The sequence below is a fragment of the Aythya fuligula genome, chromosome 16 (genome assembly GCF_009819795.1).
Source record: "Aythya fuligula isolate bAytFul2 chromosome 16, bAytFul2.pri, whole genome shotgun sequence".
NCBI classification, from domain to species: Eukaryota; Metazoa; Chordata; class Aves; order Anseriformes; family Anatidae; genus Aythya; species Aythya fuligula.
The window spans coordinates 2,949,273-2,976,134 of NC_045574.1; the positions used below are offsets into that span (position 1 = coordinate 2,949,273).

Below are 26,862 nucleotides of genomic sequence, written 5' to 3' on the forward strand. Positions count from 1 at the left end.
TTGCCGGGCGGCTGCGGAGCCGCTCAGGGGCAGCGCGGGGTCCGCCGGCCCCTCACGGCCGCACCTCACGGCCCCCTCACGGCCCCTTCACGGCCCCTTCACGGCCGCCTCCCCTCACGGCCATGGCGTGCGCCCAGCTGCTGGCCATGTGCCTGCTGCCGGCCAAGGCCGGCTCCGTGCCGCACCGGGAGCCGCTGCCCATCTTCCACGACGTGAGTAGCGGCGCCGGGGAGCGGGCCCCGTGCGGCCGAGGGGGGTGAGGGGCGTGTGGGGGAGCGGGACAGAGCCGGGCCGGGCCGGGCCTCAGCCCCGCAGCTTGCCGGGGGGGGTTTAACGCCTTTTAACGCCTTTTAACGCCTTTTAACGCCTTTTAACGCCTTTTAACGCCTCCCCGGGCGGCTCTCTGCGGCTGGCCGGCTCCCAGCCGTGCTCCGTCCCGGGCATCGCCCCCGCCGTGGGCACGGCCTCCGCTGCCGGCACCTCCGAGAGCCCCGAGGTGCGGAGCTGCCTCCCTGCCCTCCCCCGGAGGCACCCAGCGGGGCCTGGGGAGCTGCAGGAAGGGCTGGGAGCAGCTCCAGGGGCTTCCCCGCTGATGCTCGTGGCGGGGAGAGCTCCCGGGGGCTTCTGCTGTGGTGAATGTTCAGAGGAAGAGGTGACAGAGGGGGCCGGGTGAGAGAGAAGCCGGCTGTGCCTGCCTGGGTGTGCCAGGTTGTGCCAGGCCGGCTCTAACGAGCCAGGTCAGCTCTCCTGGTCAGCGCTCCGGCATTCGGCACTGCTGGGAGCTGCTCACATCCCGGGGAGGTGAGGAGGAGGAGGAGGAGGGGGGGGGCTTTATCTGATGCCTCGCTGTGGGTGCTGTGCGAGCCGCAGCGCTGCCGTTGCAGTTCTTTCTCTGCAGACATCCCAAGCCTCTGGGACGTTTGGCCCCCAGGCTGGACCCCGGGGCTCGCTCGCTTTCCTCTCTGCGTGCCAGAGACTGAGCAGAGCCGCCTGGGCAGCCAGCCGTGAGCACAGTGCTTTCACCCTGCTGTCCCCTCCCTGCAGCCAGCCTGGCCCTGGCTGAGTGTCCGGGAGCTGGGGTTGCTTCCAGTCCTGCATGCAGGGGTAAGCCTGTGACATCCTTCCTTCCCAGGGCTGGGGGGCTTGGGAAGTGTTGGGTTGGTGCTTCCTCCATCGTTCTCAGCCTGTCTGCCATCGCAGGCACTGAGTGGGGTGCAGCTGCTTGGGCACAGGGACAAAGGGACAGAGACATCTCTCTCTCAGGCTCGCAGCAGCGTTCCTGCGTTTCTGGAGCTGCCAGCTGCCCTGAATGTGACTGAGGATTGAGGCAGGGCTCCCCAGCAGCCCACGCAGACCTGTTCCCACTCCCAGGCTGAGTCCCCCTCACTGTCCCCAGCATCACCTGGTCTCAGGGGACATGGGGCAGGCGCTGCCCCCTCTCGCAGGGCTCTGGTGGCTCTGCTTCCCAGCTGAGCTGAACTCAGGTAGGAAGCGCAGCCCCGAGAGCCCCGGTGGCAGCAGATGCACCAGCAGACCCTTTAGCCTGGAGAAACCTTTGCTTTAAAACCCGGAGAAATCCCCAGCGTGTGGGAGCTGCAGGTTTCTGTACTTAGCTCTAGCGAGGAAGCTCTGGAGCGCGCCGTGGGAGCCCTGATGGGCGTCCACAGAGCTCCCTGCTCTACTTTCATGCAGGAAGGCAGCCTGGCCCTGCTGGAGGCTGGCACCCTGCAGGTACGTTACCTAACGCTGGGCAGCTCGGGGCAGCGCTTCCAGAGGAGCCTGCTTTGCTCAGAAGAGCATCCTCCGAGGCATCCCTGCCTGTTTTTGGCCATGGGGATGCACCGGAGAGTTCCCTGCTGGGACCAGCATCAGAAAATCCTCTGCCCGGTTGCAAGGGAGCAGCATCTTTGGGAACAGGATTCTGGTTTCAGCTGTCTTTGCCTCTGTGCAGTTATCATGAGTGGCTCCTTCAGCGGCTGACTGCGGGGTGAGCCCTCAAACAGTGCAGCAAAAGCATCAGCGGGGAGCAGGGGGTGCAGGGGCAGCTCAGCAGGGACGGGGCCTCCTGCAGCCAGGAGCAGAGCAGGTCTGGGGCACTTTGATCAGCGGCTTCTACTTTGCAGCTGCTTGGAAAAGAACCTAGCACAGTTTGCCTTCCCTCTTTCCTGCCTTTTTTTTCATTCCTGATCTTTCTTCAGACCTGGAAGGGATGGCTGAAAAGAAAGTTGTTACACAACTTGCTGTTGTCAGCTCTGCTAGGATGTGCTAGCCAAAGCCTGTGCTGCGCTGTCTGCGAGATGTTCCCAGGCTGCAGAAACCGTGCTGCTCCTCCCCAGCCAGCCAAACCTGCAGAGAGCTGCTGGTGAGCAGGGAGGGAGGAAGGGACGAGGAGCCCCAGCTTTCTGCTGGGCCATGGGCAGGAGAGTTGGGTCGAGACATGGCACTGGAGCAGCCCTCAAACTGTGCTCTGGGGCTGAATTCGTTACAGATGGATGAATGAATGAATTAATTGCACTGGAGGGGGTTCACGTGTCCAGGTGTCCCAGGCAGAAGGACTGCAGGGGGTGGTTACACCGCTCAGGGCAAGAGCTGCCCGTCAGTGCTGAGGGCTGAAGTGTCGGCGGTGACGCTCGAAGTGTTTCCATTGTGGGCGTTTTTTTGCTCAGTGTCCTTTCATTGAAAGGATCTGAACAATTCAACACCTCCCATCACAAGTCTGTAGCAAAGCCGCAGCGATGCCCTTTCTCCTCTGTCCCCCTCTGTTCTCTAAAAGATGCTCTGAGCAAGTGCTGGGCCCGCTCAGGCAGCAGCGGGTGTGCTGGGAGCTGTGTGTGGTGGAGCAGAGGGATGGTTTTCGTCATTTACAAAGGGAAATCTCCCCCAGACCGGTGTGTGCAGCGCCGTCCTTCCCAGCCCCGGTAACGTGGGCTCCTGCGGGGCCCGGAGGTCTCCCCGCGGTGGCTGGGGAGGGCCGGCAGCTGGCTCGCTCCTTGAGCCGCGCCGCTCTTCCTGCCGCCTCTCAACCCCGTTGTGTTTTTTCCCTTTCAGATTTTCCGGCGAGCCGACAAGAACGGTGAGTGCTTTGTTCTGCCGCCGCCTCCCCCTCGCAGCCTGGCTCTGGGCGAAGCAGCAGCCCTTCCCCGCCGAGGGGCTTGCTGCAAGAGCAAAGGATGAGGGCAGGCAGCTCTCTGCCTGGAAGAAAAACGCCTTTCTGCTCTGCCTGCTGGAGGAAACGCCGGCCAGGGGCTGGGAGGGGGCTCCCCAGCCTCACTGCCTGCGTGTCACGGGGGGCAGAGCCTCCTGGTGCTGGGTGCTGCTCGGTGGGGCCAGCAGCGGGAGGGAGGGCAGAGCAGGCTGTGCAGCACGGCTGGCCAGGCTCCGGCAGGCTTTTTCTCCACCCCTTGCAGGACTGTTTGGGTCTCTGCCCTGTGTTTGGGTGACCTGCTGGAGTCCCTGGTGTCTGAGAGTTGGGCTCTGTTAAATCTGACACCTGGAAACCGGCAAGTCCAACGTCACAAGGCATTTCTCTGAGCCTTCCTCCCACTGGGCTCTTCTGGGAGATTGCAGATTCCAGGAGCCGCTTTTATTGCAGAGCAGAATGCAGCTCGGGAGCTGAAGTTCTCCACACATGGGAAAGGGGAAGCTCATGAGTCAACCGAGAGATTTTCTTTCCCTTAAAGATCTGACACCATCCTCACTGTTCTGTGTATAATAGCTCTGTGCTGGGGAGAGCTAAATGGAAAGCCTGCCTGGAAAGTCACTGAAGTACAGAGTGTCTGGATGTGTTTCTGAAAATGCTGCAAAGAGATCTTTTGGAAGGGTTGGAGTGGCTGAAATGCCTGCCCGGCAGCACCCGCACTGCTTGCCAGCCTTCCTAGGTGTTTGGTGGGGATGCTCTGGCTGGTGGGACATGCTTTCAATGAGATCTCTGCTCTAATTATTATGCACAACACGCCCAACCATCCCACGCTGCTGGTAAAGAGGCTGCTGGGAGGATGGCTGGGGCTTGTACGCGTCTTTCTGCAGATATATAATTATTCTTCCCTTTTGTTTAAATGCAGATGATGGGAAACTGTCATTTGAGGAGTTCAAGAACTATTTCGCTGATGGGATCCTGAGCTCGGAGGAGCTGTGGGAGTTGTTCAGTGGCATTGACAGGCGTCATTCAGAGTAAGTACCACGGTGGTGCAGAGGAGAGGAGATGAAGGAGGATATAAAACTGCCTGACTGTAGATGGAGGACGTTTGGAGGCGGGTGCAATAAATAGTCAGGGTGAGATAAACCTACCTCTTGTAACACGCAGATGTTAAAACCCATTAAACACCGGGTACAAGTATTGCTGGTGAGAGAAGCCAGACATTTTGAGAACAGGCGTTATCAGATTTACTGTAGTGCTATAAAAGCAAGCAGCCATTTAAAATCACATTATGTTGGTTTGAAAAACGTATTCCAGAAATACACAGCCCTACGGAGCAGGTTGTGTATCTGCAGGAGGAGCATGTGGTGGTGTGAGGACGATGAACAGACAGCTATCTCGGCGGTTGCTGACACAGGGAACTCGTTTTCACTTATGTAAGAACTTCTTTCCACCAGAAATGGGCCTTATGAGTGTCGGTGTAACTGTGAATTTAGGCCAGCTTCTTTAAAAACAGAAATGAATTGCACTTAGCTCTTGGTTGCTGTAGATTGGGGCTACCCAGAGAAATCTGTTGGGCTTTCTAGAGAAATCTGCTGGGCTTGGCTGGCTTTGTCCCAGTCTTTCAGAGATCAGCGTGGCCTCGCTGGGGATCCTCTGCCCTGCCTGCTGCTGAAACCAAGGGTGTTTTGGCCCTGGCAGGAGCCGGCCTTTGATTGTCTGGCTCGTTGGGCTCGTTGGATGCAGGCAGCAGGAGGTGCCCTGCCAACACCTCCTCATCCTCCTGGAGGTCCCAGGGGTTTAGCAGAGAGCCGTCACCTCTGTGTGAACGCTCCTTCCATCGAGCTTCACTTTGGGGTGACTTTGGTGACCACTGGAAGCAGACTGCACGGAGCTGGGGCTTTACCTGGATGCCAAACGTCTCCTGGTTCCCTGCTGTGTTCCAGTCGGGTTCCTCCACCTGTCCTGACCGACAGAACAGGGCTGTCAGAAGGCACACGAGTGGCACCACGGAGCCTTGCTAACGCCACCACAGCCCGCGGCAGCTCTGCCCAACCTCAGCCCCTCTGCTTGGGGTTGGGCAGGGCGCTGAGGCACCCTCCCAGCTGGCTGGGGCGTGTGGCAGCAGGTGCCAGGCCAGCCCCGAGCTGCCCCGTGGGCTCTGTGCCCCCGTGCCCCCAGCAGCACGCCCTCTCCAAGCGCCGTGCGTGGCCCTGGCTGCGGCGGTGCTCCCTGCATGACGGCGCGGTAGCTATGACAACGTGGCAGCATTGAGCTGGTGACATCTATTAGCAGGGCATGACCACTGTGGTTTTGATCCCTTTTTGCTGTGAAGAACAGAAGGGACATCGCAGACAGAGCTGGTTTCCAAATTTGTGTGTTGTGGGACTTCAAGGCCGCGTAGGAGGCCCCCAGCCCCGTGAGGATGCCCTCATTTCTGCAGGAGCAGGCTGGAAGCCCCGGCCGTGAGGCTGTTTCAGGGATGCTCCCCGTTCCTGTCCCAGGCTGGTACATGACCCACACGCAGGGAATGGTGTGAGCAGCTGCGAGAGGGATGGATTTGGGGTTGTGGCTGCAGGGAGCTGTGCACGATCGCTCCAACCTGACCCCCAGCTGGTGAAGGAGGAGGGGGGGGCATGTCCTGGAGCAGGAGCCTGGCTCTTACTGCCTGCTGAGAGGCATCTCGTCCCCTGCAGACGCGTTTCTCAGTGTGCTGTCATCCTGACCGGGAGCTGTGTGCCTGCCAGGCTCAGGGACTTCAAGACAGGCTTGTCCCCAGGGAGATCCTGCCCAGAGGCTGCCGTGTCTCCCCTGGGCCACCCCCACTGGTGTCACACACAGCACAGCCTGCCAGGAGTCGGCGTCAGCTCTTGCTCCAGGCTGGGTTTGGCCTTGCGCTGATCCGTGGCATTTGCTGCCACACGCGTGGCACAGAGACTGCCTGGGGCAGGCAAGCAGCCTGGGCTCTGGGAAGCCTCGGGATGCGTCGGGCGGTTCATCTTTTCGCTGAGCTTGCCAATTCTTCAGGGCTGTAAGGGGTTGTGCTCTGTGTTTGTATAAAGAGGGGACCAAAAAGCGTACACAAGGCTGTGTGCAGAGCCACTGCACAGCACGGGCAGCAGAAATCAGGCAGCGTTTGGTGTGCTGGACCAAAGAAACCTTCCTGTGGCTCTGTGTCTGGAGCTGGGCTTTGTCATTCGTGTTTGGGGTGCTCAGGGGGACCTTCCCCTTAGGGCAAACTCGTGGCTCCTGAGGGCTGTGCTTGTACCCCGGCCGTCCCCTCAGCAGAACCCTCCTCCAGGGCTGCCTGCTTGCTCCGTGCTTGCAGGGACCCGGTATTTTGGAGGACTGGGTGGAACTTGCCACTGGATCCAAGAGTTGCTGCCTAAGGACACCAAGAGATGCCCAAGAGCGTGGTTCTATGAGCCAAGTTTCTTTACACTCATGATCTCCTCCTGGCCTCTCAGAGCAGTTTGCTGTGCCAAGGAGGGCTGAGGGAGTTTCCCCTGCGGTGTGGTGTTGCTGGGCACCTGAGCCAGCACCGTGCCCGCCTGCAGTGCTGCCTGCTGCTGGCTCAGTGCTGGGGACAGCAGCTGGGGATCCTGGCCTTCGCGCCAGGTCTGCCCTGCCCTGGAGGTGCTGGAAAACCCCTGGCGTGGTGCTTGTCTGCACCACTGCTTGTGGAGGGGCTGTGAGCACGGGGAAGGACGCAAGGAGAGCCAAGCTGTGCTGGGCCAGGGCTCTCCCAGTATCTTTCTGCCACCAGCGTGCACAGAAGGTGCTTAACAAGGCCATGTAGGAAGCACCTTTACCCTCACAGCTTCTAGTGGCCGCTGGTTTGGAACTTTCTTGACCAGACCACCAGCTCCCGGAGTTCTCTGCTCCACAAATTTGTCTAATTTTGTTCTAAAACCGTGTAGGCTTTCGGCTTCGACCACATAGGCTGCAAGTGAGTTCCACAGTGGAGCTGTGTAGCATAAACTGATTTTCCTTCGGCGTGTTTTAATGCTGGTGTTTGCCAACCGTGTGGGACACTCTGCAGGTCGTTATGAGAGGCACTGTGAGGTGCTCAGTGAAGCCTTCTCCCTGCAGATGCTGTGATTGCTTTGGGCTTTATGGAAGGAAAAAATGTTCCATTACTGAGCAGAGCACATCCAAACAGTCTGCTTGTGTCTGAAATCAAAGGCTCAAGGAGCAGTGGTGGGAAGAGACCTTCAGAAGGCTCCAGGTCAACCTGCTGCCGGTGTGCTGCTTAAGTGTGAGTTCAGCACGGGCATGGTCAGCTCTGCAAACCTGCCCGGTGTTCTCCTTTCATGCCCCGGAGCTTTTCTGGTGATGGGAAAGCTTCAGCACTAAGCCAGTGGCTGGGTCTGGCCGTGAGGGTGCTGTGTTCATCAGGTCTGGGTTGAAAGGATTGTTTTCTTGTCAGTGCCAGCCTGACCGAAGGAGACACAGCAACAGAGATTTTTACACCCAGACGTTATCCGTGCCTGAGTAATGGAGTGCTGCCCAGACACATCCCGACTCTCTTTCATCACTGCGAGACTGCATCTGCTCCTCTGGCTCACAGAGCTGACATCTGTGAAGATTAATATTTTAGAGGTCTCATACATTATTCGTTCTCCATCCAGAGAGGCCGTAGCACCACGCTTTCCTCCCCTCTCCTCTGTCCTTCCCGTCAGGTCGTGCTCCACCTCCTGTTTGTTCTGGCGCTGGGGCAGGGTGCTGGCAGCCCGTGTGTTTAGCCACCTCCATAAGGTTTGGTTCTATTTTGAGCTGGTGGAATAAAAGCTGAGGTGTAGCCCAGCATGTCTTCGGTGGTCTGGGTGGTGGGCATAGTAAAGCTCATCAGAATGTTCCCTGTAATGTCTCTGAATCCAAAACATTTGAATGATTTTGTTTAAAATTTTATATTTCCCCATGAGACTTTTTTTTCCTGCAGTTCTCAAAATTATTCCATTTCGGCTTTAAAATATCTCCTTATTTGAATTCTTTGACATTTAAAAGATGATGTTCCACGTTGAAACCAAACGCAACTTCTCTTTGTGATTGGGTCCAACCGCCAGGTTCGCTGTTTGGTTTTGCTTGTCAGAAAGCACAGTGCTCAATCTGGCGCTGGAGCAGAACAGAAAGCTGCGTCTCCCAGGGAGAAGGCGTTTTCATCCACCACAACTTCTGGGAGAGGAAAGACAAACGCTTTGGGAAGGGGTGAAAAAGCTCCACTGCCGCAGAAGGGCCTTGGGAGAACCAACACACGGCTCGCAGCCTCCCCGGGCCTCTCTGCAGCAGTCCCCAGCCCGGGCTCCGCGTCCTCTCCCAGGGGGCAGCGTCGCAGAGACCCCGCTCCGAAGGTGTCAGCACCGAGCTGCGAGGTGTGCAGCTGGGCGCTCGCTGCTCTTGGTGTCAGCTGCTGCAATCTGCCCTGGGAGGTGCCAGGCAGCCCCCGTGGAGCTTTCTGTCCTGCATCTCCTGGGAACGGTTAGAAAAATGAGGGTCAGAAAATCCTCCTTTGGGTGAGAGGGAGCGGTCAGGTGGGAGTGAGAGGAGGCTGGGTACGGGCTGCTGGGAGCCTGAGGCTCTGAGCTTGAGCCGCGAGTGAAAGATTTTGGGTTTCAGTAGAAGCACTGAGCTTCTACTTTAAAAACAAACAATCTTAGAGGAAATAACCTCAGTCCTTTGGTGCCGTGGAAGAATGGTTGTGTAAACTGTCCTCCTGTCTTCGGTCAGAGCCTCAGTGTCAGCATCAGCCGGTCTTTCAGCTCTGGAGAGCAACTGCACCACTTGAGAGTGCGGTGTGAGGGTTTGGGAGCCAGACCTGTGATCACAGCGGAGGTTTCCAACCTGAGCATTAAATGATAAAAAATAAATAAAAAAATCCCATCTGCGTTACCGAAGCTGATTGATGTTTTCTTGCATAAATTCCAGGCGCATTCTGACAAAATCCTAACAACATAATGATGACAAGATCCTCCATCATCAGTTCAAGCTTAATTACAGTTAATCAGAGGTTTGAGCACAGTCAAAATAGAGCGATGAGGAAATGCGGAGCATCTCAGGATAAGCACTTTGGAGGCAGAGGGTGCCTCTGCGGTGCCAGGGGAGGGCAGAGGGAGGGGCAGAAGGAAGCCTCTTGCACCCTTGCAGTCCTGCGAAGGGCTCAGGATTAGGCCCGCAGGATCTCTGCGTTAGCTCCTCCTGCTTTCTGGTGTGACAGAGCTGCTGGTGGCGTTACAACGATGCTGTTGGCACTGATGCTTTTGTGCTGCGCTCTGTTCGGACCGAGCCACGTTGTGCCCTGGGAGCTGATGTTTCAGCACTGAGCTGGGAAGAGCCGGGTGTGATTCTGCACTTGTGTGGGCAGGGGCAGGGGGGGCAGGACCTGGGAAGGGAGCGGGAATCCTGCTGCAGGAGGCTGGGTTTGCCACGGGATCTTGGTGATGGGCTCAGCGTTTACTCCTTCAGTGTTCTAGTGATTAATTAGTTACTGTTCGCTTTACGTAGCGAAAAGAGAAGCTACAAAGAGCTACCAGCAGGCTCTGGCCTCTCCTTCCAAGCCGCAGCGTGGGTGCTGCCAGCAGCTCTCTGACACACGGGCACCTGGATGCCCAGTCTGGGGTCTGGGCAGTGCTCTCAGCTGGCGGCCCCTTCTCATTCCTGCTGGAACTTTTCCCAGTTCCAGGTTCTTACTGGGGACAGACGCAGATGCCGGGGTAATGTACGTGCTAGGTATGTGCCTGTGTTTTGCTAACGTGGGTCCACATCTCTGCTTTGGCAGGCTGTGCCTATTTCTTGGACGGGGACCAGTGGCTGCAGTTAATCCTCTGGGGCACGGGTGCTGCGGTGCGTGCCGAGCCTCTTGTGCCGCTGCAGCAGCAGGGCACTTCAGTGGCTCTGCAGGCTCCAGGCAGCTTTCAGGATTATGTGGAACAAATTAAGAAGGAGCAGGACGTTTTTGCAATGTAAATTTATGCTTCAAACCCCAGTCCTCCTTGCGGAGCTGTGGTTGGATGCACGGAGCTGCTTAGAGATGGGATCAGCAAAGTTTGACAGAGTGGAATTGGCAGATGAAGGGGCGTTGGTTTTGTTGATTATCTGAGTAGTTTCTCAAGGGAAATGCTATTTTTTATTCTCATCAAACACTGTCTGCAGTGCCAGGACAGTGCACCAGATCCCCGCCTTAGTCAGCTCCTACAGTAGGTGTTTGAAGCAGAGGAGCCAAATCCCACCCCAAATCCCACCCCAAAACTCTCCCGTGCCTAAGCAGGGGGCTGCATCCAGCTGCCAGGGGGCTGTGGGGACCCCTCACACCCACAGGGGTTAGGTTTGCTTCTCAGGTGCAGCTGCTTTAACACAACTAGCTGCTGTTCCTCGCCACCCAGTACTTCCCCTCCCAGCACCCCAAATTTGGGTTCTCCAGGAAGTTGTAGGTGGGGAGCATCCTCCCAGGTCAGTGCCCTCCCCTGGGACACCCGCTCACCGCCAGTCCCCTGGCCTCTGGTGGCTGTGCAAGCTTCAGGGTGCCCCAGCAGACAGCTCTGCTCGCAGTAGAAGCGGTGCCGAGGTGTTGTGTGCCCTGTGAGGAGTGGGCAAACCTAAAATTTGAGCTGTCAGATCAGAAACGAGAGGCTTCATGGGTGGCCTTGCCCAGCAGGATTTGCACGTTTTGCTAATTGGAAGCACTGCGTGGTGTTGCACCGTGCAGTGGAAGCTCAGCAGGAAGGCAGACCCAGAACCATCCCTGGCAGCGCTCACACGAGCAGCGGGGCCGCGTCCTCGTGCTTGGAGCCCAGCGAGCTGCGGGCAGCTCCAGGTCCTCTGCACGTGATGGAGCTCCAACGTTTAAAAATCTCCTTCGTGCTGCCTTCCACTTTCCCGATGAGAAATACAAATGGCTGCAGACACTGAGGGGATTCTGAGACCAGAATTTCTGGAGGGGAGGCTGATGTGAGTGAACGCCACCCTGGGGCATTTTCCCTGCAGGTGATGCGAGGCATCGCAGGCAGCCCTGCCTCAGCAAACCTCTGCTTCAGCCTGCAGTCCCCTCCCGACAGCCGGTAGGTGTTTCTCGGTGCTTCCTCCTCCCTCTCCACCCCAGCTGTGCCTTTGTTAGCACGAGGAAGGAGCTCAGCCCTCTGCCTGCACTGCTTGCAGACCTCGCAGAGCTGCAGGCACGGGGTGATGGGGCTGGGCTGGGGGCTGGGGGCTGTTCTGCCATGACCCCGTTGGCACTAACGGGACGGCCTCTCTGCCTACCTGGACCTGCTGGCTTTTCTGCAGGATTCCTGCCTTGCCTGGCTTCAGGGAGGCTCGGGGATCCGACCAGCTTTCCAGCGTGTGTGTTTTGTTCTTTTCTTTATCACGTTTGCTGTCTGCAGGTCCTGTGGAGCTCCAAGCCTTGCAGGAGGCCAGGAGAGGGCCTGCTGCCGTGCGGAGAGGATGGGGCTGAGGCAGGAGGGGGGTGTCCTCGCTGAGCACGTTGTGAGCTGGGGGGAAAGAGGTGCTGCAGCAGCAGCTCTTGGGTCTTGTCAGGTCCAGGACCAGGAGCTCTTTATTTTAAAAACAGAGCTTTTAAAAAAGCACCGGGGGGCTCCAGGCAAGCCTCTGAGACCCTGCTCACCACAGCTCTTTCTCCCAGCCCAGCCCCACCATCTAACAGGTGTTTTTTTTTTTTTTTCTTGCAGCAACGTGGACACAGAGAAGCTGTGTGGTAAGTCGGCCGACCTTCCTGCTCAGCGTGGGCTTTGTCTCCTGTGGGTCCGCGGCGGGGTTTGTGCCCACCTGGGCAGGGCAGGGCAGGGCTGGGTGGCTCAGAGGATCTGCCCCTGTGTCTGAATCCCTCCGGGAGGGTGTCCCAGGGCGTCTGTGCTTTCCTCCAGGGAGGAGAGGTTTTGTCACGGGAATAGAGGGCTCTCCTGCTGCCAGGCAGGAGGTGTGACCCCTGGGAGAGGGATGGGAGTGCCCTGAGCAGTGCTGGGGCAGCTGGCACAGGGGAGGCTGGGAAGGAGCTGCTCTGGGAGCTCACTTGCCTTCTCTCCCATTTCAGATTATTTCTCAGCGTATCTTGGAGAGTACAGGAACGTGCTTTCCGCTCTGGAAACGCTCAACTCTGCTGTCCTGGCAGCCATGGACAAAACCAAGCTGGTAAGGACGGGGCAGGAGGGCGATGGGGCAGCCGGGGGGTACCAGAGCTGTGGTGAGCTCAGCTCCTCGTTCAGTGTTATCCTTGGGCTGCAGGGGCCACAACCGCGGTGCCTCCCGGGTGCAGCGGGTTGCCTGCAGCAGGGAGATGTGAGGTGGGTGGGCTACACGAGGGTCGGTCCTGCTGCGGGCAGCTGGAGCTCCTCACAGCCCGTGCTCCTGCCCGCGGGGACAGGAGTTGCTGCAGGGACAGGGAAGGTGCCAAACGGTCAGAAGGAAAGGAACGGTGAAATTCAGACTGCCGGCTCCGTGCTGTGCCCATCCCTGCTGCGAATTCCTTCCCCCCTCCTGCAGCTCGCGCCGACGGGAGGCAGATCTGAGGCTGCTAATTAGGCCGAGCAGCGTCCTGCCTCGCGAGCCTTCCTGCACACTGCGGGGCAGGGGCTGTGGCGCCCAGCACTGCAGCTGACATACAGCTGTGGGAAGAGCTGCAACCCCCGTGGGGACGAGGGTCTTGTTCGCATCTGGAGCCTGTAAAATGGCTCAGCTTTGTGTCTGGCACCTCCTTTGTGCTGCGCTTGGCCAAAAGGCCGTTCGTGAGGCTCTGGCAGGCAGCAGGTGAGGCTCTGTGCTGTCCTAGTGCTGCTGCGGGCAGCAGAGCCAGCGTGGCCCTGCCCAGCAGGGCAGCCACAGCTCTCTGCTGTCTCTTCTTGACTTCGGGAAGAATCGCCTCAGTTCCAGGCAGGGCGAGTGAAGCACCCACAGCTCGAGCTGTCCTGAACCTCACGGGAGGAAGTTTGGACTGAAATTTTCCACGTACCTGCTGGGAGCTGTGTGCTGCTGGAGGAGTCAGGGCAAAGCTGAGTCGGCCATGGCAAGGAAGGTGAATGGGGAAGATGGGCAGCTGCCCGCTGAGCAGAGGGACGAGGAGGGGCCGGTCCTGCTGCTGGCTCTGCCGAGCAGCCTCAGTGGTGTTTGCATCTCTGTGAAGTCACCGGGGATGCAGCCCCCCGAACCTCCCTCTGGCTGTATCCAGCCTCAGCAGCGTCTCCCTGTACAAGTTCATTAAGAGGTAGAATGATTCATCTGGAGGAAGCCGTGCTTTATTTGAGTTCTTTTCTGCCTTATTTCTATATTTATTTATTTTAGTAACGAGTTCATTGTATATTCATGCGTTTCTCCAAAGTACAGCACAATTACTGTCTGCTGCGCAGTGCTGGCGTGATGTATTCATTCACTTAATGCTTCCTGGTGTAAACATCCCAGAGAGCTCCGTTATAATTACACATCGCTCTGCAGCCGTGTTCAGCACGTACCTTGAACTAATCATTTTCTTAAATTAACTTCTCATTTTTATCTCCTGGCCCTTTCCTTGGGCTTGAGGAAAGACAAAACAACCTGTGCTGGGCTTGTTGTTTAAGTTGCAAGACCTTGGATGCAGCTGCTAGGAAATGGGGCTGGGCAGGGACTCCTGGCAAGGGGGAAGCCGGTTTCCCCTACTGAAACAGATTTCTGTGGGGTTGTTTTCCCACCTGTGGTGGCTCTGCCCAGAGCTAGGAAGAGGAGGACGGGGCGGGCAGGCAGTTGCAGCACCGCTCTCACCCGTGGCTCAGCCCTGAACTCCTGGGTGCCCCGGGGCAGGTGCTGACCCTCCCGGGGTGCTGCTCCCTGCACTTCCCTGCTCAGCTGGGCTCCGCACCAGGGAGGAGGCAGGAGAAGGGCAATGCTGTGGCTCTGTAGTCACGGCTTGTGCTGGAGCTGTGGGAAATCTGTCGCTGCTGGAGGCTGGCAGAGATAAAATGCTGCTTTCTTACCTGCTGTGACCTGGATGCATACCCATGTTTGTATTTCCAGGTGGGGATTGGTCGTGGGCTATTCTGGGATTATAGGGTTGGATGGGAAGGTTTTAGACAAAGCTCACACCGCTCAGAGGCAGAGCAGAGGGCAGAGGTTTCCCATCTTACGTGCCTGCCTGCCAGTTCTGTTAATTCAGACCTCCCTAACGGCCCCGGGGCTGAGGACCAAGAGCTGCGGTTTGGCAGAGGAAACCTCACCCTGGGGGTTGTGCTGGAGGCACAGCAGCACCGGGAGCTGAGCAGGCTGGATGGGATCTGCCCACTGGCATGGTCCTCTCCATGAAGCTCTGCTTACACAGCAGGGCTGCGGGGCCAGCAGAAGATAATTTTCAGTCCCTGCCTGGTTTTCCCCAGGCTGTATTTAAGAGAGCTTCCCGTGGTGCCCAAGGAGGCAGCGATACCCCTGCCAGCTAGAGGAAGAAGGGCACGTGGAGTGTGACCTGGGGCTCACCAGTTAAACCATGGCACCTCCTGCTTAGAGCACGATCTGCCTCCAGCTCCTTCCTTCTGCTGCCGGAGGGCTGCTCTCCCCTGCACCCTCCAGGCACTTACTGCGCAGCTGTAGAAGGTCTCGTGTACGTACGAGCCCACTTTACAAGATGAAAACCAAACAGAGCATGAGATGCTTTGTTAGCAGAAGGAAAGCACGCCTCACGGGAGCTGTGCTTGGCACGCTCAGACGGCGCTAGGACAGTGCTGCAGCAGGTGAGGCAGGGAAACACAGAAACCAGAGCTCGGGGGGGGCACACTGAGGCCGTGCTGGGAGCCGTGGTTTGGAGCGGTGCCACTGGAAGGACTTCCAGTGTCCGGGATTCCCACCTCTCTGACGGCCAGGAGACCTGGCGTGGCTCAGAGAGGGCTCGGTTCCCTCTGCCAGGCTGCTCGGTCCTGTGCCCGTAGCACACCTTGCTGCCCCAGCAGCCTGCAAAGCGTGGGGAGTGGAGGCCAGGTTGATCCTCGCCGCCTCCGAGGCTGCGGTTCCTGCAGGAAACGGTGTTTGTGCGGGCAGCAAACCTGCACGTCGCTTCTTGTGGGTCCACGGTTGGCAGAACGAAAGCAAATTGTCAGTGGGTTGTGCCCATTCTTCAGTGCTGAAAACGTGGTGAAGGAAGATGCCTCTTCAAGAAGAGGTGCTTTTTTTTCCATTTTTTACCAAATTCCATCATTTCCTTATGCATTTTTAAAATACAACTGCTGCTAGCTATGCTAAATATGCTAAATGCACCTCTTTCTGTGGCTCCACTTTGCGGTTACAGTGTCATAGTTTCAGAGTAAGGAGCAGACTATGGAAATACCTCGGGAAGCAGTCTGATATTTCTCTCAGGAACCCAAGTGCTAGAATCTTCTCGTTCCCCAGCTTGCCATCGCTGCACGCTAAGCTATAAATACCTCTCCAAGTCAGATGCTCTTACGTCTCCGTTGGCAGGAGTTCTGCGTTCACCTATTCCGTTCTGTGAACATCATCATAGGAAACTAATAAAACCCCGCAAAGCACAATTGCAGCAGCTCTTGGCAGCTTGGGGATTTTCGGTTGGGTCAACAGAGCAGAAATACCTCTCTGCAACCAGAAGAACTCCTCTTGTGTCTGCCGAGTTATTTACAGCTTTCCAGGAGTCTTTGCTGTCAGCAAGAAACGCGGTGTGCTCGCTGAGACACAACCTTATGGAGACTGTTTCTGGGGGGCTGGCGCTGCTGGCTGCAGTACCTGACGGGTTTTGCTCTGCCCCCAAGGTGCAGCTGAAGCAGAGAGGAGTGTGTTTGCAGTCACTTCATTCCCTCCCCCGGCATGCAACCACCCAGGCTGGTGCAGAGGAGGGAAATAGAGTTTGAAGGGCACTGAGATGCCTCCGGTGACCCGAGCACAGGGCGCACGGCGCTTGGTGCTGAGCGCAGGCGGCGTGTTTCAGCCCGGGGGCTGGAGGTGCTGGGTGAAGGAGGGCTGCCCGGCCTCGGAGGGGTCTCACAGGGCAGACGTGCCCCAGGCTGGGGACTGCTGCTTCCTGCTGCGTTCCTGAGAGCTCTGTGGGGCTCCTGAGGAGTTATTTCCAGCCTTCTCTCCGCTGGTGGGCTGAGCAAGGCACGGGAGGGAGCTGCCTTGTTGTTGCAATGCCCGTCTGAAACGTTGGCGTGTCCCCGTGGGACCTGGCTTTGCCTGTGCAAAGTGGTTGGAGGTGCCTGGGAGGAGCTCTGGGCAGGGGTCAGTGCGGGCTGGAGCCTCCAGAAACATCAGGCAGGAGCCTGAGCTCCTCTGTGTGTAGCTGAGGGTGAGCTTGTGGGGGCAGCCCAGGCCTCTCAGCGTGAGGCACCCAGCACGGGATCTCCCAGGGGGTGTTGCCACCTTCCCAGCGCTGTTCCAGGCAGGGGGAATTGCTTCCCCCGAGCCAGGCCAGGCAGCAGGGGTTTCTCTTTCGCAGAGCTGCAGGAGGAACGGGTCTCCTTCGGGCTGCTGCGTGTGCTTTGGGAGCAGACAGCCCAGGCTGTGCCAGCCCCCGCCTGCGGGGAGATGCTGGGGTAGGGACAGAGACACTGGGGTAAAGTAAAGGGCTCTCCCTGCAGAGAGAGGGGCAGGGGCAGCAAATTCAGCCCAATTCCATCCTGGAAACAAAATGGACCGTGCCATTAAAAAATAAAAGGTGGATGGAAACCGACACCCAGCACAGGCTGCGCTGAGAGCTGCCTGCTCACCTGGGTGGGGAGCAGGGGGCTGTCGGCGCTCTGCAGACGAGCATCCTCGCCACTTCCAAGGCCGGGAGCTGGCGTCCCTGTAGCCCTGCAAGGACGCGTCCCCAAACGGAGCTGTTCCCAGCAGCTGTTTGCAGCTTCAGGTGGGATGCCTGCTGCCTTCGGATGCGCCTGTGCGTTGGGGTAATTACGGCAACGGCTTCGTTTCTCCCACGCAGGTGTTGAGTCTGTCCCCCGGGGCAGGGGCTGCCAGCTCCGTGCCACCCCTGTCCCCCAGAGACGCTGCCTTTGAGCCCCAGCCCGAGGAGCGGGGCGGCTCCAGGTGGGGCCTGGGCCTTGCACCGCGTTTTTGGCACTGGCGTTGAGAGTTTCAGTCCAAGTGCTTTTACGCAGAACTTCTGGAATTTGGGATCCTTGGTTCTTCTGCCTGTTGGAGAGAAAACAGGATAGGAATTGGAAGTATTTGACCTTAATAAAGCAGTCGCATCACTGGAGGCTGTCTTAGAGAGGGGAGAGGGAGCTCGCAGTGCCTGGCGCAGGGGTGACAGCCTGGCTCTTGCGGTGGTGGGGGTGGCTCAGGTCCGGTCTGCCTGGTGGTGTCCTCGAGGAAAGGGGTGGTCCCCTGCTGCTGGATGTTCCTGCAGAGCAGCCAGCTCTCCTGCATCAGGTGGAGACTCCCTCCGTGGCCTCCCACCACCCAGCCGTGTCTCTGGGGATGCTCACAGCGCTGCCCTGTGGCTTCTCTGTCCCTCAAGTCTTAAACGCTGGGCACAGGGGCTGGCCTCAGGGTGCTGGCAGCACTCCCCAGCTGCTCCCCTTGGCCTCCTCCTTACCTTGCCTCCAGCAGTCAGCTCAGGTTTCTGCTTTTCATCAGCTCGTGCTCTGTACCCGGTGCTGAGCTGCTGTGGTGTCAAGGTGAGGAGCCCCCTCCTGGGGCAGAGTTGCTGTCCTACAGCACCCTGTAACCTCCGCTCATCCCTCCTGCCCCCTCGGGGCTCCTGCTACGCTGGCTGCTGTGTGCAGGCAGGGAATTCGTCCATTCTCCCCAGCTCCCGTGTGCCTCCCTGCACCCTCCTCTCACGACAGATCCCGCTGCACCTCCTCATCCTGCTGCAAAGCCCCTGCCCTGCCCCGAGCCTGCCCGCTGGCACCAGCAGCCGAGGACTTGTGTCTGTAAGGGCACAGCCCCGTGCAGGTGTGTGAGGGAGCCGAGACGCAGGAGGCACCTGACCTTTCCTCCCCCCTTCCCCGCAGAGGTACGAGACCTCCTCCAAGACGGAGCAGTTCCTGACCCGCTTCCTGCTGCGGGAGACCATGCACCAGCTGCAGTCCCTGCAGGGCTCGCTCGAGTGCGCCGTGGACACCATGGAGGAGCAGGCGGGGAGGGAGAGGTAACGGGGCCCTGGGGGGACAGCGGGGAGCAGGATCTGCCCTTTGCAGCCTCAGCTGGCCCCGCTGAGGACTGGCTCCGGCTGCCCTGTTGTGTTTCATTCCTTCAGGAAGGACGTGAAGAAGTCGGAGAGCTCCGTGGGGCTGAGGTCAGGGAGGCGCTGTGGGCGCAGAGGGCAGAAGAACGTCTGCCTGTCCCCGACGGACCCCTACTCCGGGATGCTGACCACAGGTACCACCGCCCGGCCAGCCTGGGGCTGTGTGCTTGGGACCTGGTCTGCTGTGGGGTCGGGCCCGGTGTTCCCAGAAACATCAGCCCTGGCCGTGGCAGGCTTTCATGTGTCTCCTGGGCAGTGGGGAGAGTTTCAGGAGAAAATAAGTTTCTTGCTTTCGGAGTTCAGAAGCTTTTGCAGTTTTCTGAGCTTGCAGCGAGCCTTCTGCCTTCCCTTGCGCAGGCATTTGCGTCGAAGCTGACAGCCAGTGGATGGCCCAGATCAGCAGGCTCCAGCAGCTCATCGAGAAACTGGAGTGCAAGGTGCGTGGCACAGGGGGGCGGGGGCCGGGCCCACCTCACAGCGAGCTGTGCTGGGCTGGGGGTGCCTCTCGTTTGGCTTTGTTCCAAACTCCCTGCAGTTAACGATGGCTTTGTGAAACGCAGAGCCCACGCCTGGAGCCCCTGAAGGAGGACGCAGCGAGCAAAGGAAGGGATGAGGTCAGTCGTGGTCCCAGCTCCCTGCCCAGTGACTGGGGAGCACACAGGTTGCCCCTTGCACACCTCCGTGCTCCGGGAAGGGTCACCTGCGTTTGCTGCCTCTGCTCTGGGTGGGCTCCTTGCCCAAGGCTCACGTGGCTTCTTTGGGGGCTGTGGGTTCTCACAAGCAGTCCGAGGAAGGCAGCCCGCTGCTCGGGAGGGCCCAGACCTCCCGGCTTCTCTCCAAGCCCCTGCAGGCCGTGCACGGCCCCAGCAGAAAGCCCCCAGGGCCCAAGTTCCCCTGTGGGCTGGCAGCGGACACGGGGACATGCGGCAGTCCCAGAGCAGGGCACTGTCACCAGGTGGAGCACGAACCCCTGGGCTGTGCGGGCTCAGTCTGCTGTAACGGGGACGTGCCCAGCTCGGAAAGAGGATGATTTTTGGTCTTGGCTCTGTCCCGGTGGGGCCAGCCCCATGCTCGTCACCTCCCTGTGCTGCAGCAGGGTGGGAGCAGGGCAGGCAAGGGGACGGCTCTGCCTGCGGTGCCCCCCCGCTGACCGCCTGTCCCCGCAGCACATCCTGGTGGCCAAGAGGCAGATCTCGGTGTCCAAGAGCGGCGTGGAGGAGTTCCGCCAGGCCTTCAGGTCCTACACCGAGGTCACCGCCGGGCAGAGCAGCTGCCTGCAGTAAGTGGGGCAGGGGGCAGGGCTTGCCCAGAAATGGGGGGCCCCATCAGGGTCATAAGGGCAGACCTGGGGAGAGGGGCCCTGGCTTGGCTTCTCCCCTGTGCCAGCCCTGGGCAGTGAGCAGGGCACAGCCCCTCGTCCCATGCTGGGCACAGTGACATGGGGGTGGGCTGGGCAAGGGATGGGGGGGGTTACACCGACAGGAATGGGGGTGGTGTGCGTGTGTCAGAGGGTGCAGCACTGCTCCTGCACTGGAGGACTTGAGAGGAAGGGGGAGAAGCCAGGGGAGAGCTCTTGTCACAGCACCGCCTTATTTAAAACGTGTGCAAGGCTGGTGGGGAGCATCCGGGCCCACCTAGAGCTGCCCCCCCGTGCGAGACCAAGGCTCAGCACCACTGCGGAGCCGGGGCAGGGCTGAGGATGGAGCCCCAGGTTGGGTGCCGTGGTGCAGTGCTGCCAGGCGCCCCCGGAGATCGCGCAGCTGCGCGTGGAGAGCCCCTCTCCTCCTCCTCCCACGGGAGGCTTCAAGGCACTCGCGGAGGGAGATGTTCGTCCTGTTCCCATTTCAAGTGTCATCTTTCAGCTCTTCAGCTCCAACCGTACAAAACTGCGTTTTCGGGCCAAACAAAAGGAAGCTCCTTGTTTTGACGTGTGGCAGAGAGGAGGATATTTTTTCTCTGGAGCTGACGGGCTTGCCTGGCATGAGAGCTGCCCGTGTGGCAGCCGGGCTCCCCGGGTGGGCAGAGCTGGGCTGAGCGACAGGAGCTGGTTCAGGTGCGGGGTCCCCTGGAGCAGCCAGCGGCTGTGGCTGTGCCCAGAGGTCCCTGCTGCCCCTGGGGGTCCCGGTGTGGGGCTGGCGGGCGGATCTGCGCCCCTCGCCCCCAGGTGGCCCCAGCTCAGGGTCGCTCCTGTCCCTGCAGCGTGTCTGCCTGCAAGCTGACGGACGAGGCCTGCTTCATCCTCTACGAATTCTGGCAGGACGTGACTTCGTGGAGGAGGTTGGAGGCTTTCCTTCTGCCTGGTGGTGGTGGCGGGTCCGGGTGCTCGTAGACATGCTGGGGGTGGCTGAAGGGGCTCCCTTGGGACTCCACGGTGGCCCCGCTCGCCCCCTTCTTGCACAGCCTGTGCTGCTGCTGGCACTGCCCTGCCTGGCACGGAGCCCCAGGGGCATTTGCAGTGGAGATGGGGATGGAAGCCCAGGCAGGGGTGGGGAGCGGGGCAGAACGGGACATCCTGCTCTGGGCAGCACCGTCCCCCTGTGCCAGGGCACAAAAATGCGCCTACAACAGAGGGCCACAAGCAAGCCCTGCCCCTGGGGCTGGAGCAGGACGGCCTCCTCGCCCCGTGCTGCCCTGACCCTGCCCGCTGCCTTACAGCCACTTGCAGTCCAGCTACAGCAAGAGCTTCCAGCGCGCCATCATCAGCCTGCTGGAGTCCCCGGAGCTGCTGACCACGATGCTCTTCCCAGGTGAGCGGGGCGCGAGGTGCCGGCCGTGCTGCTGCTCTGAGGGCGAGCAGGCGCCTCGTCTCACTCCAGGGCAGAAAATTGGCTTGGGGGATCACTGAAATCGTGTTTTCTAGCATGTTCTCTGGCCTGGATAGCCAAGCAGCTGGGAGCATGTCCCAGATGGCAGCTGTGCTGAGTCCCACTGATAGCAGCCTGAGCCCTGGCTCGAGCACGCTTCACGCCTCAATTTTCTTCCCCAGATCCCTGAAACCTCTCTGCAAAGCGCTGCCCCTCCTGGGCCTCTCACAGTGGCTGTGTCCCAGCTTCATTTTGAAGGCTGAGTGGTGCAGAGGCAGGGGGGAGCCAGTCAGGGAAGATGTGTGTTCCCTGGGGCAGCAGCAGGAACCTGACCAAGAAGTAAGGAACGGGGGGAGTGTAGAGAGACAGGACCACGTCGAGCTCCAGCTGAGGGTCTCTTGGGTTTCCTGGCACCACCCGTGGCAGTGGGTTCTGGTGCTCCAGAGCCCGCTGCCTACAGGGGAGCATCAGCTCCTGCTGGGCAGGGGCAGGGGCAGATCCCAGCTCTCCATCACCCCCAGCTTCCCCCAAACCCCCGTGTGATGCCCTCCTGCCTGCCGCCGCCCCCTCAGCCCTCCCCTGTCTCTCCCCAGCGTCCTGGTGGATCATGAACAACAACTGACCCCGGCGACCAGCAGCTCCCCGGACGCAGCTGGCAGGCAGAAGGACGCAGAGCCCCCTGCACAGCCACCGCCGTCGCTCGCGTTTGTCACCTCCGCCTCCCTGCCCTGCGGCCCCTGCCTCGTGCTCGCCTCCCGCAGCCCGGGGGCTGCCCGCCCCTCAGCTCTGGCAGTTTGCCCCTTCTGCTCGTTTCGCGTGATTTATTTATTCCTCTTCCTCCTGGTGCCCAGGACAGCGTGCAGGGAGGGGCTGGGGGACGTGGCACGGCAAGGGTGGCTCTGGCCTGCTGTCACAGCCCCGTCCCTCACCCCTCAGAGCCACCCTTGGGGGAGCAGTGGTTTTGTCCGGGGAGCTGGGCTGGCTTGTGCTGTGAAGAGTGTTTTATAGGAGAAAAAAAAAAAAAGATTCAGCAAAGGCAAGCGGAGTGTGTTTCTGGACAGGACTGCCAGCCGCAGCCCGCACAGCCAGTGCTGGGGTTTGGGGCAGCCTGGGTGCACCTCCCCTGCGCCTGCCCCCCCTTTGTCCTGCAGCTGAGGGACCCAAACCCAGACCGGCACCCAGAGGCTGGGCTGAACACCCAGCGGGGCAGCTCAGGGCGTGCAAGGAGCCAGGAGAGCCCCTGGGGCTGGAGCAGCACAAAGACCGCCCCAGCCCATCCTCGCCTTGCAGAGCCAGGAGCTGCTGTGCGTGGTGTGGAGCTGGTGGCACCCAGGGCAAAGGGGGCTGGGCAGCGCTGCCACAGAGCGGTGCGAAGGACGGGGGCTCCCTGCAGGGGTCGGGGTCACGAGGAGCAGTGCAGAGGCTGGGAGCTGCCCGCCAGCACCCTGCCACAGCACCACAGGGGGGGCACCGAAGCCAGGGTGGGCCCCGGAGGGTGGCAGCAAGCAGGGGCTCCCTGCGTGGGACGGGGCGCAGGAGGGGACCCAGCTCATCCCTGGCCACAGAGCTGGGGTTGGGAGGGAGTTGGCCCCAGCCACCAGCTCCTGGTTAACTTGGCTCCTGCAGGGCCCGGGGCCATGTGCAGCCACCCCCAGGAACACATCGCTGGTTCCTGGCCTGGGAAGTTCCACCCAAGCTCCAGGGCCCCCCAGCTGCCAGGACACCCCCAGCCATGGGCAGTGCTGTGCCTCGTCCCTGAGTCCCGCATTTATTTCAGGAGGGTGAGGGCACTGCTGGGATGTTCCCTGCTGCTTCTCTGAGCCCCCCGCACCCCGAGAAGCCAGGCTTTGGGGTCCCCCCACTGCCCCCCAGGTGCTGGGGAGCAGGCAGCAAGGGGTTGGCACTGCAAGCTCCCCCCCAGCATGCTGCAGGCTCCTCTGTGCCCCAAATCAACAACGGGCTCAAAAAAACCACGCTTCAATGCAAAGGGAAAGAGACCCAAAGTTCCCCAGTACCTGACTGGCGTCCAGCTCTGCCTGCGCCCCTGCAGAACCCCCGGCAGCTGCCCGGGCCCCGCCGCAAAGCATCGGTCCTTCAAGGAAAGAGGCCTGAGGAGCTGTACGATGAATATAGTCTTTTTATTGACTACTTTTGAGTAGAACAAACTAAATACATCTGTAACAGTTTGGGTTCCTTTATACAGTACATTAAATAAGTTATGCACAGGAATGAAGTAACAAATTCCTATTACAGAATTAAATGTCAAAAAAAAAAAATAGAAAACTCACCCCACCAAGTCTTCTTCCCAGGTCTGAATTTCACATTTATCGTTACAATTATTTTTTTTTTTTTAAAAGCAATCGTTCTAATCATGACCGTTAGTACTTCATTCATTTACACTGGGGTTAATTTTAATACACAGCCAAAGTTGCATGAGAATTATGGAAGACAATCTATTTACAAGCCATTTCTCCAGCACGGCACCGCGCTCGTTCCTTTCTCAGCCGCTCTGGCAGCGCTCGGCCCCCCCGGCCCCTGGTGTGCACTCAGGGACCCGCCGGGACGCCGCAGCCCCGTGTTGGTACCTGAGGCAGCTCCCAGTTCTTGTGCATTGTGCTGCGGGCACGGGACAGTCCCAGCTGCCACTTGAGAGCTTTCGTGGAAACCAGGAGACTTCGTGGCTTTTTTTTCAAACTGAAACCTCGCCGATGTGGGACTCGCCCGCTCTATCCCCCGACAGCAGCTTCCAGTGTTCCCCGAGGGATGAAGCTGGTTCGCTGGTAACTCGGTTATCCCTGGGCACACCCCTGCCAGCCAGCAGGCAGCCACACCACGGCACACCCGGTGACTATTCATTACATCTCTATTATTCACCTCCAATTGAAAAAGTGATCAAAAATAATTTGGGAATTACTTGCCTCATTGGGCTCCAACCCAGCAATCATACAAAAGCAGTCACGGAAACACAGCTTTGCTGAATAGATGGTTTCCTGGATCCCATTTGTGCACAGCATGTGCAATCAGTGTGCGTCCCCGAGGGCACGCTCCGGTGCCTCCCATCCGCCACCGACAGCCTCCGAGGGGAGAGCTCCGAGGCTGTGCCGGAGCCGAGCCCCGCAGTGGCTGTTGTTGGGTCAGAGCTCTGCAGGCTGCCCCCGAGCCCTCCCCACGTGCTGACGCAGGGGCTCTGCTCCCTCCTGGGGCTGGCGCTGGGTCCCCGCAGCTTTGGGTTGGGCTCAGGGTGCTGACAAGGCGGGGGAAGCTGCACGGGGCCCCCGGGAGGGCTGCGCGTCCCCACGCACCTCCAGTGGGGCCAGGGGTCCCCGGGGTGGGTGAGAGCCGGCACAGGGTGCCGAGCCCTGCATCGGTGTGGCCAACGTGCGGGGAGAGAATGGGCTATAAATAATCCACTGCAATCACGTTGGGATCTTTGTGGTTGAAAACACCACCGGTAACTCTCCAACCAACAACTTCCATGCAAAGAAGAAATGCTTTCTGCACAGCAAAATAATGGCAGCCAGGTGGAAAGCGCAGTAACCACCCACAAGGAATCCAGATTTGGTCTGCACATTTTCACTCAGCAAAGGTCCAACCCCGAGTATCACGCAACTGCCTGTCCAGTTACAGAGAGGGATTAAAAACAGGCCCTCCAGCAGTGACCAGCCGTACTTCCCTGGTACTGACATTTGGTTTAGAGCTGTCCTCAGCAGACGTGTCCTCTCCTCAGCCTCCACAGCCTGGAGCCGCCACCCGCCGCAGGCAGGAGCAGAGCAGCTCAGTTCTCCCCAAGCAGCTACGTATTTGTCATTGCACTAGAGAATGAGATGCTCTTGCTGGAAAATCGGCTCTGGTCTGTTCAAAGCAACAAAGAGCCAGCACGGCTAACTGAGAAACCTTTGTCTGGGAGCAAGATTAAAAAAGAAAAGATGCGTATTATGGAAAAAAGGTAGCTGAACGAGGGGGCAGTTCGGACACCTCAGGAGAAGAGCCTGAGCGCGTTTGACCCTTGAGAACAGGGCTCCTTGGCTGGGCACCGCTCGCTCTGCATTTCCTGCCGGCGCTCCATGGGGGCCGGGTTCCCCCGAGCGAGTGCCCGGCCCCCCCCAGGTCCCACACGATGCTCTGGTGCGGCCCTTCGGAGAGAGCAGCACGGAGGCACCTGGAGCGAGGCCGACCCAAGTCCTTTATGAGCCCTAAAAAAGGCAGAATGAGATGGCAAAGCCCAAGTGCCGGTGCTCCGGAGGAGGCGGCGTGGATTTGTCAATTGTGTCAAGTGACAGAAGTGTCTGCGGTGGTTTTTTTTCCAACTTAAAAAACAAATAAATCGGGAAAACTAATCAAATGGACTGACCCAAAACTTCCCTTTTAGAGTCCGTTCGTTTCTATTGCTGTCACAGACGCTGGAGTGGAGGATCGAGACGTGGCTGCCGAAGTCTTCTCGAGGGCCGGGCTGGACACGCCGTCGATGGCCTTGGCGGCTGTGGAGCGCCCCGCGGGCAGAGCCAGCGGCTTGCTCTGGCTGTGCAGGCTTTGGCCGCAGATCCGGTGGTGCCTCTCCCAGTCCTTGTGCTGGCAGAAGGAGCCGCAGTACCGGGCGATGTTGCAGCCACTGCAGGTCTCGCTGGCCTTGCGGCCGCAGTTCCAGCAGCTCTGAAAGGACCCAAGACACCACACTTCAGAACACGTTTCGTTTCCAGAGCTGTAGGACAGTGCTGACTCGACAGCTCTGGAGGGGACGTTCATCCCCCTCTGGCCCAGATTTAGTAATGTTAAGATGAGCAATCCATTTATTCTTGCTATTTCACAGACCTTTGCCAAGGGTACTAACCCCTACTCCTCTGCCCTACAAAAGCCTGCCAGACTGCGCTGCACACATCCTCTCCCCTAGATCCACCCAAACGCACACAGGAAACAGCAGGCAAGGACTGAAAAACACACCACAGATGCTGCTATTTGGTCTTTTTATTTCCTGTTTTAAGCAGCTCTATTTTGGTACCGCTCCCAGCCAAGCGCTCTCCGCAGGGATTACAGCGCTGCACAGGCACCATTTGCTCTGCACCCTGCCTAGCTGCACAAGAGGTCAGAGCCGGCTAATTTGGAAAAGAAAAAGCCCGTTTGAAAGCCTCCCAGCCAGGTGGAAGCGCTGCCAGTGCGCAGCCTTCAGTCTGGACGAGGAGCAGAGCCCCTCTGGCCGGCGGGCGAGGCGTCAGCTGGTGGGCTCATCGCCCGCGCGGCGCGAGCACGGGGGCAGGGGGCCAGCGCCGGGAGCTGCGGCCGCAGCTGCTCCAGAGAGGGGAGCGGGAGGATTAGCTTCCCTGCAGCTGGACCCCTGCATTAGCAAACGCCTACTGGGAGGGCAGCTTCAGCTGTGAAAGAGCAGCCCCTGCCAGAGCCCCGGGCCTCTCTCAGCAAGGCACATTTCATGGCCACTGCTGCCGCGAATGCAAGCGGAAGGCTGCCGGGCCCCATGCGCCCACCAGCAGGGTCTGTGCCCACGGCGACTTCGGGGCTGTAAAAAGAGCCCATGCGAGCTGGTCAGGAGCGAGCAGCTGCTGGGAGCAGCAGGACTCGCAACCAAGAGAGGCCCCACAGGAGCCTACAGTAACTGGGAGAGCTGGGCCAGCGCTGTGCGGCTGTTTGCACTTGGAGCAGCGGCTTCAGACGTATTCCCAAGGTTCCCCGGCATGCCAGAACACACGCCAGCCTGTGAACAGGGCCCTTAGGGAAACAGGCCAGGGACGTGGGGTTCACGGGGTGCT

At 59.4% G+C, this 26,862-nt stretch overlaps 2 protein-coding genes across 3 annotated transcripts in view; one reads left to right on the top strand and one right to left on the bottom strand.

Annotated features, from left to right (window-relative positions):
• NECAB3 (N-terminal EF-hand calcium binding protein 3) lies at positions 1-22,113 on the top strand. The gene is made up of 13 exons (XM_032198449.1): positions 1-212; positions 3,049-3,073; positions 4,062-4,170; positions 11,818-11,843; positions 12,180-12,277; positions 18,067-18,203; positions 18,312-18,433; positions 18,657-18,736; positions 18,860-18,913; positions 19,466-19,578; positions 20,499-20,576; positions 20,955-21,046; positions 21,697-22,113. Exons 1-13 carry the CDS (start codon positions 123-125, stop codon positions 21,723-21,725), a joined length of 1,053 nt encoding a protein of 350 aa, XP_032054340.1. The 5' UTR covers positions 1-122; the 3' UTR covers positions 21,726-22,113.
• A 1,109-nt stretch (positions 22,114-23,222) lies between these two features.
• CBFA2T2 (CBFA2/RUNX1 partner transcriptional co-repressor 2) overlaps positions 23,223-26,862 on the bottom strand; it is a 59,100-nt gene continuing 55,460 nt past the window's right edge. For both annotated transcript variants that reach the window (XM_032198446.1, XM_032198447.1), the window contains exon 11: positions 23,223-25,753. In XM_032198446.1, coding sequence (XP_032054337.1) covers positions 25,469-25,753 — 285 coding nt within the window. In that variant the 3' untranslated portion in view covers positions 23,223-25,468. The remainder of the gene's footprint in view (positions 25,754-26,862) is intronic.

Bases quoted from the DNA above. Each gene is read 5' to 3' on its own strand.
- NECAB3 (XM_032198449.1), top strand. From the start codon at position 123: ATGGCGTGCGCCCAGCTGCTGGCCATGTGCCTGCTGCCGGCCAAGGCC. The intron at 18,914-19,465 runs GTCAGTCGTGGT...CTGTCCCCGCAG, and splicing joins CGAGCAAAGGAAGGGATGAG to CACATCCTGGTGGCCAAGAG. The intron at 19,579-20,498 runs GTAAGTGGGGCA...CTGTCCCTGCAG, and splicing joins GGGCAGAGCAGCTGCCTGCA to CGTGTCTGCCTGCAAGCTGA.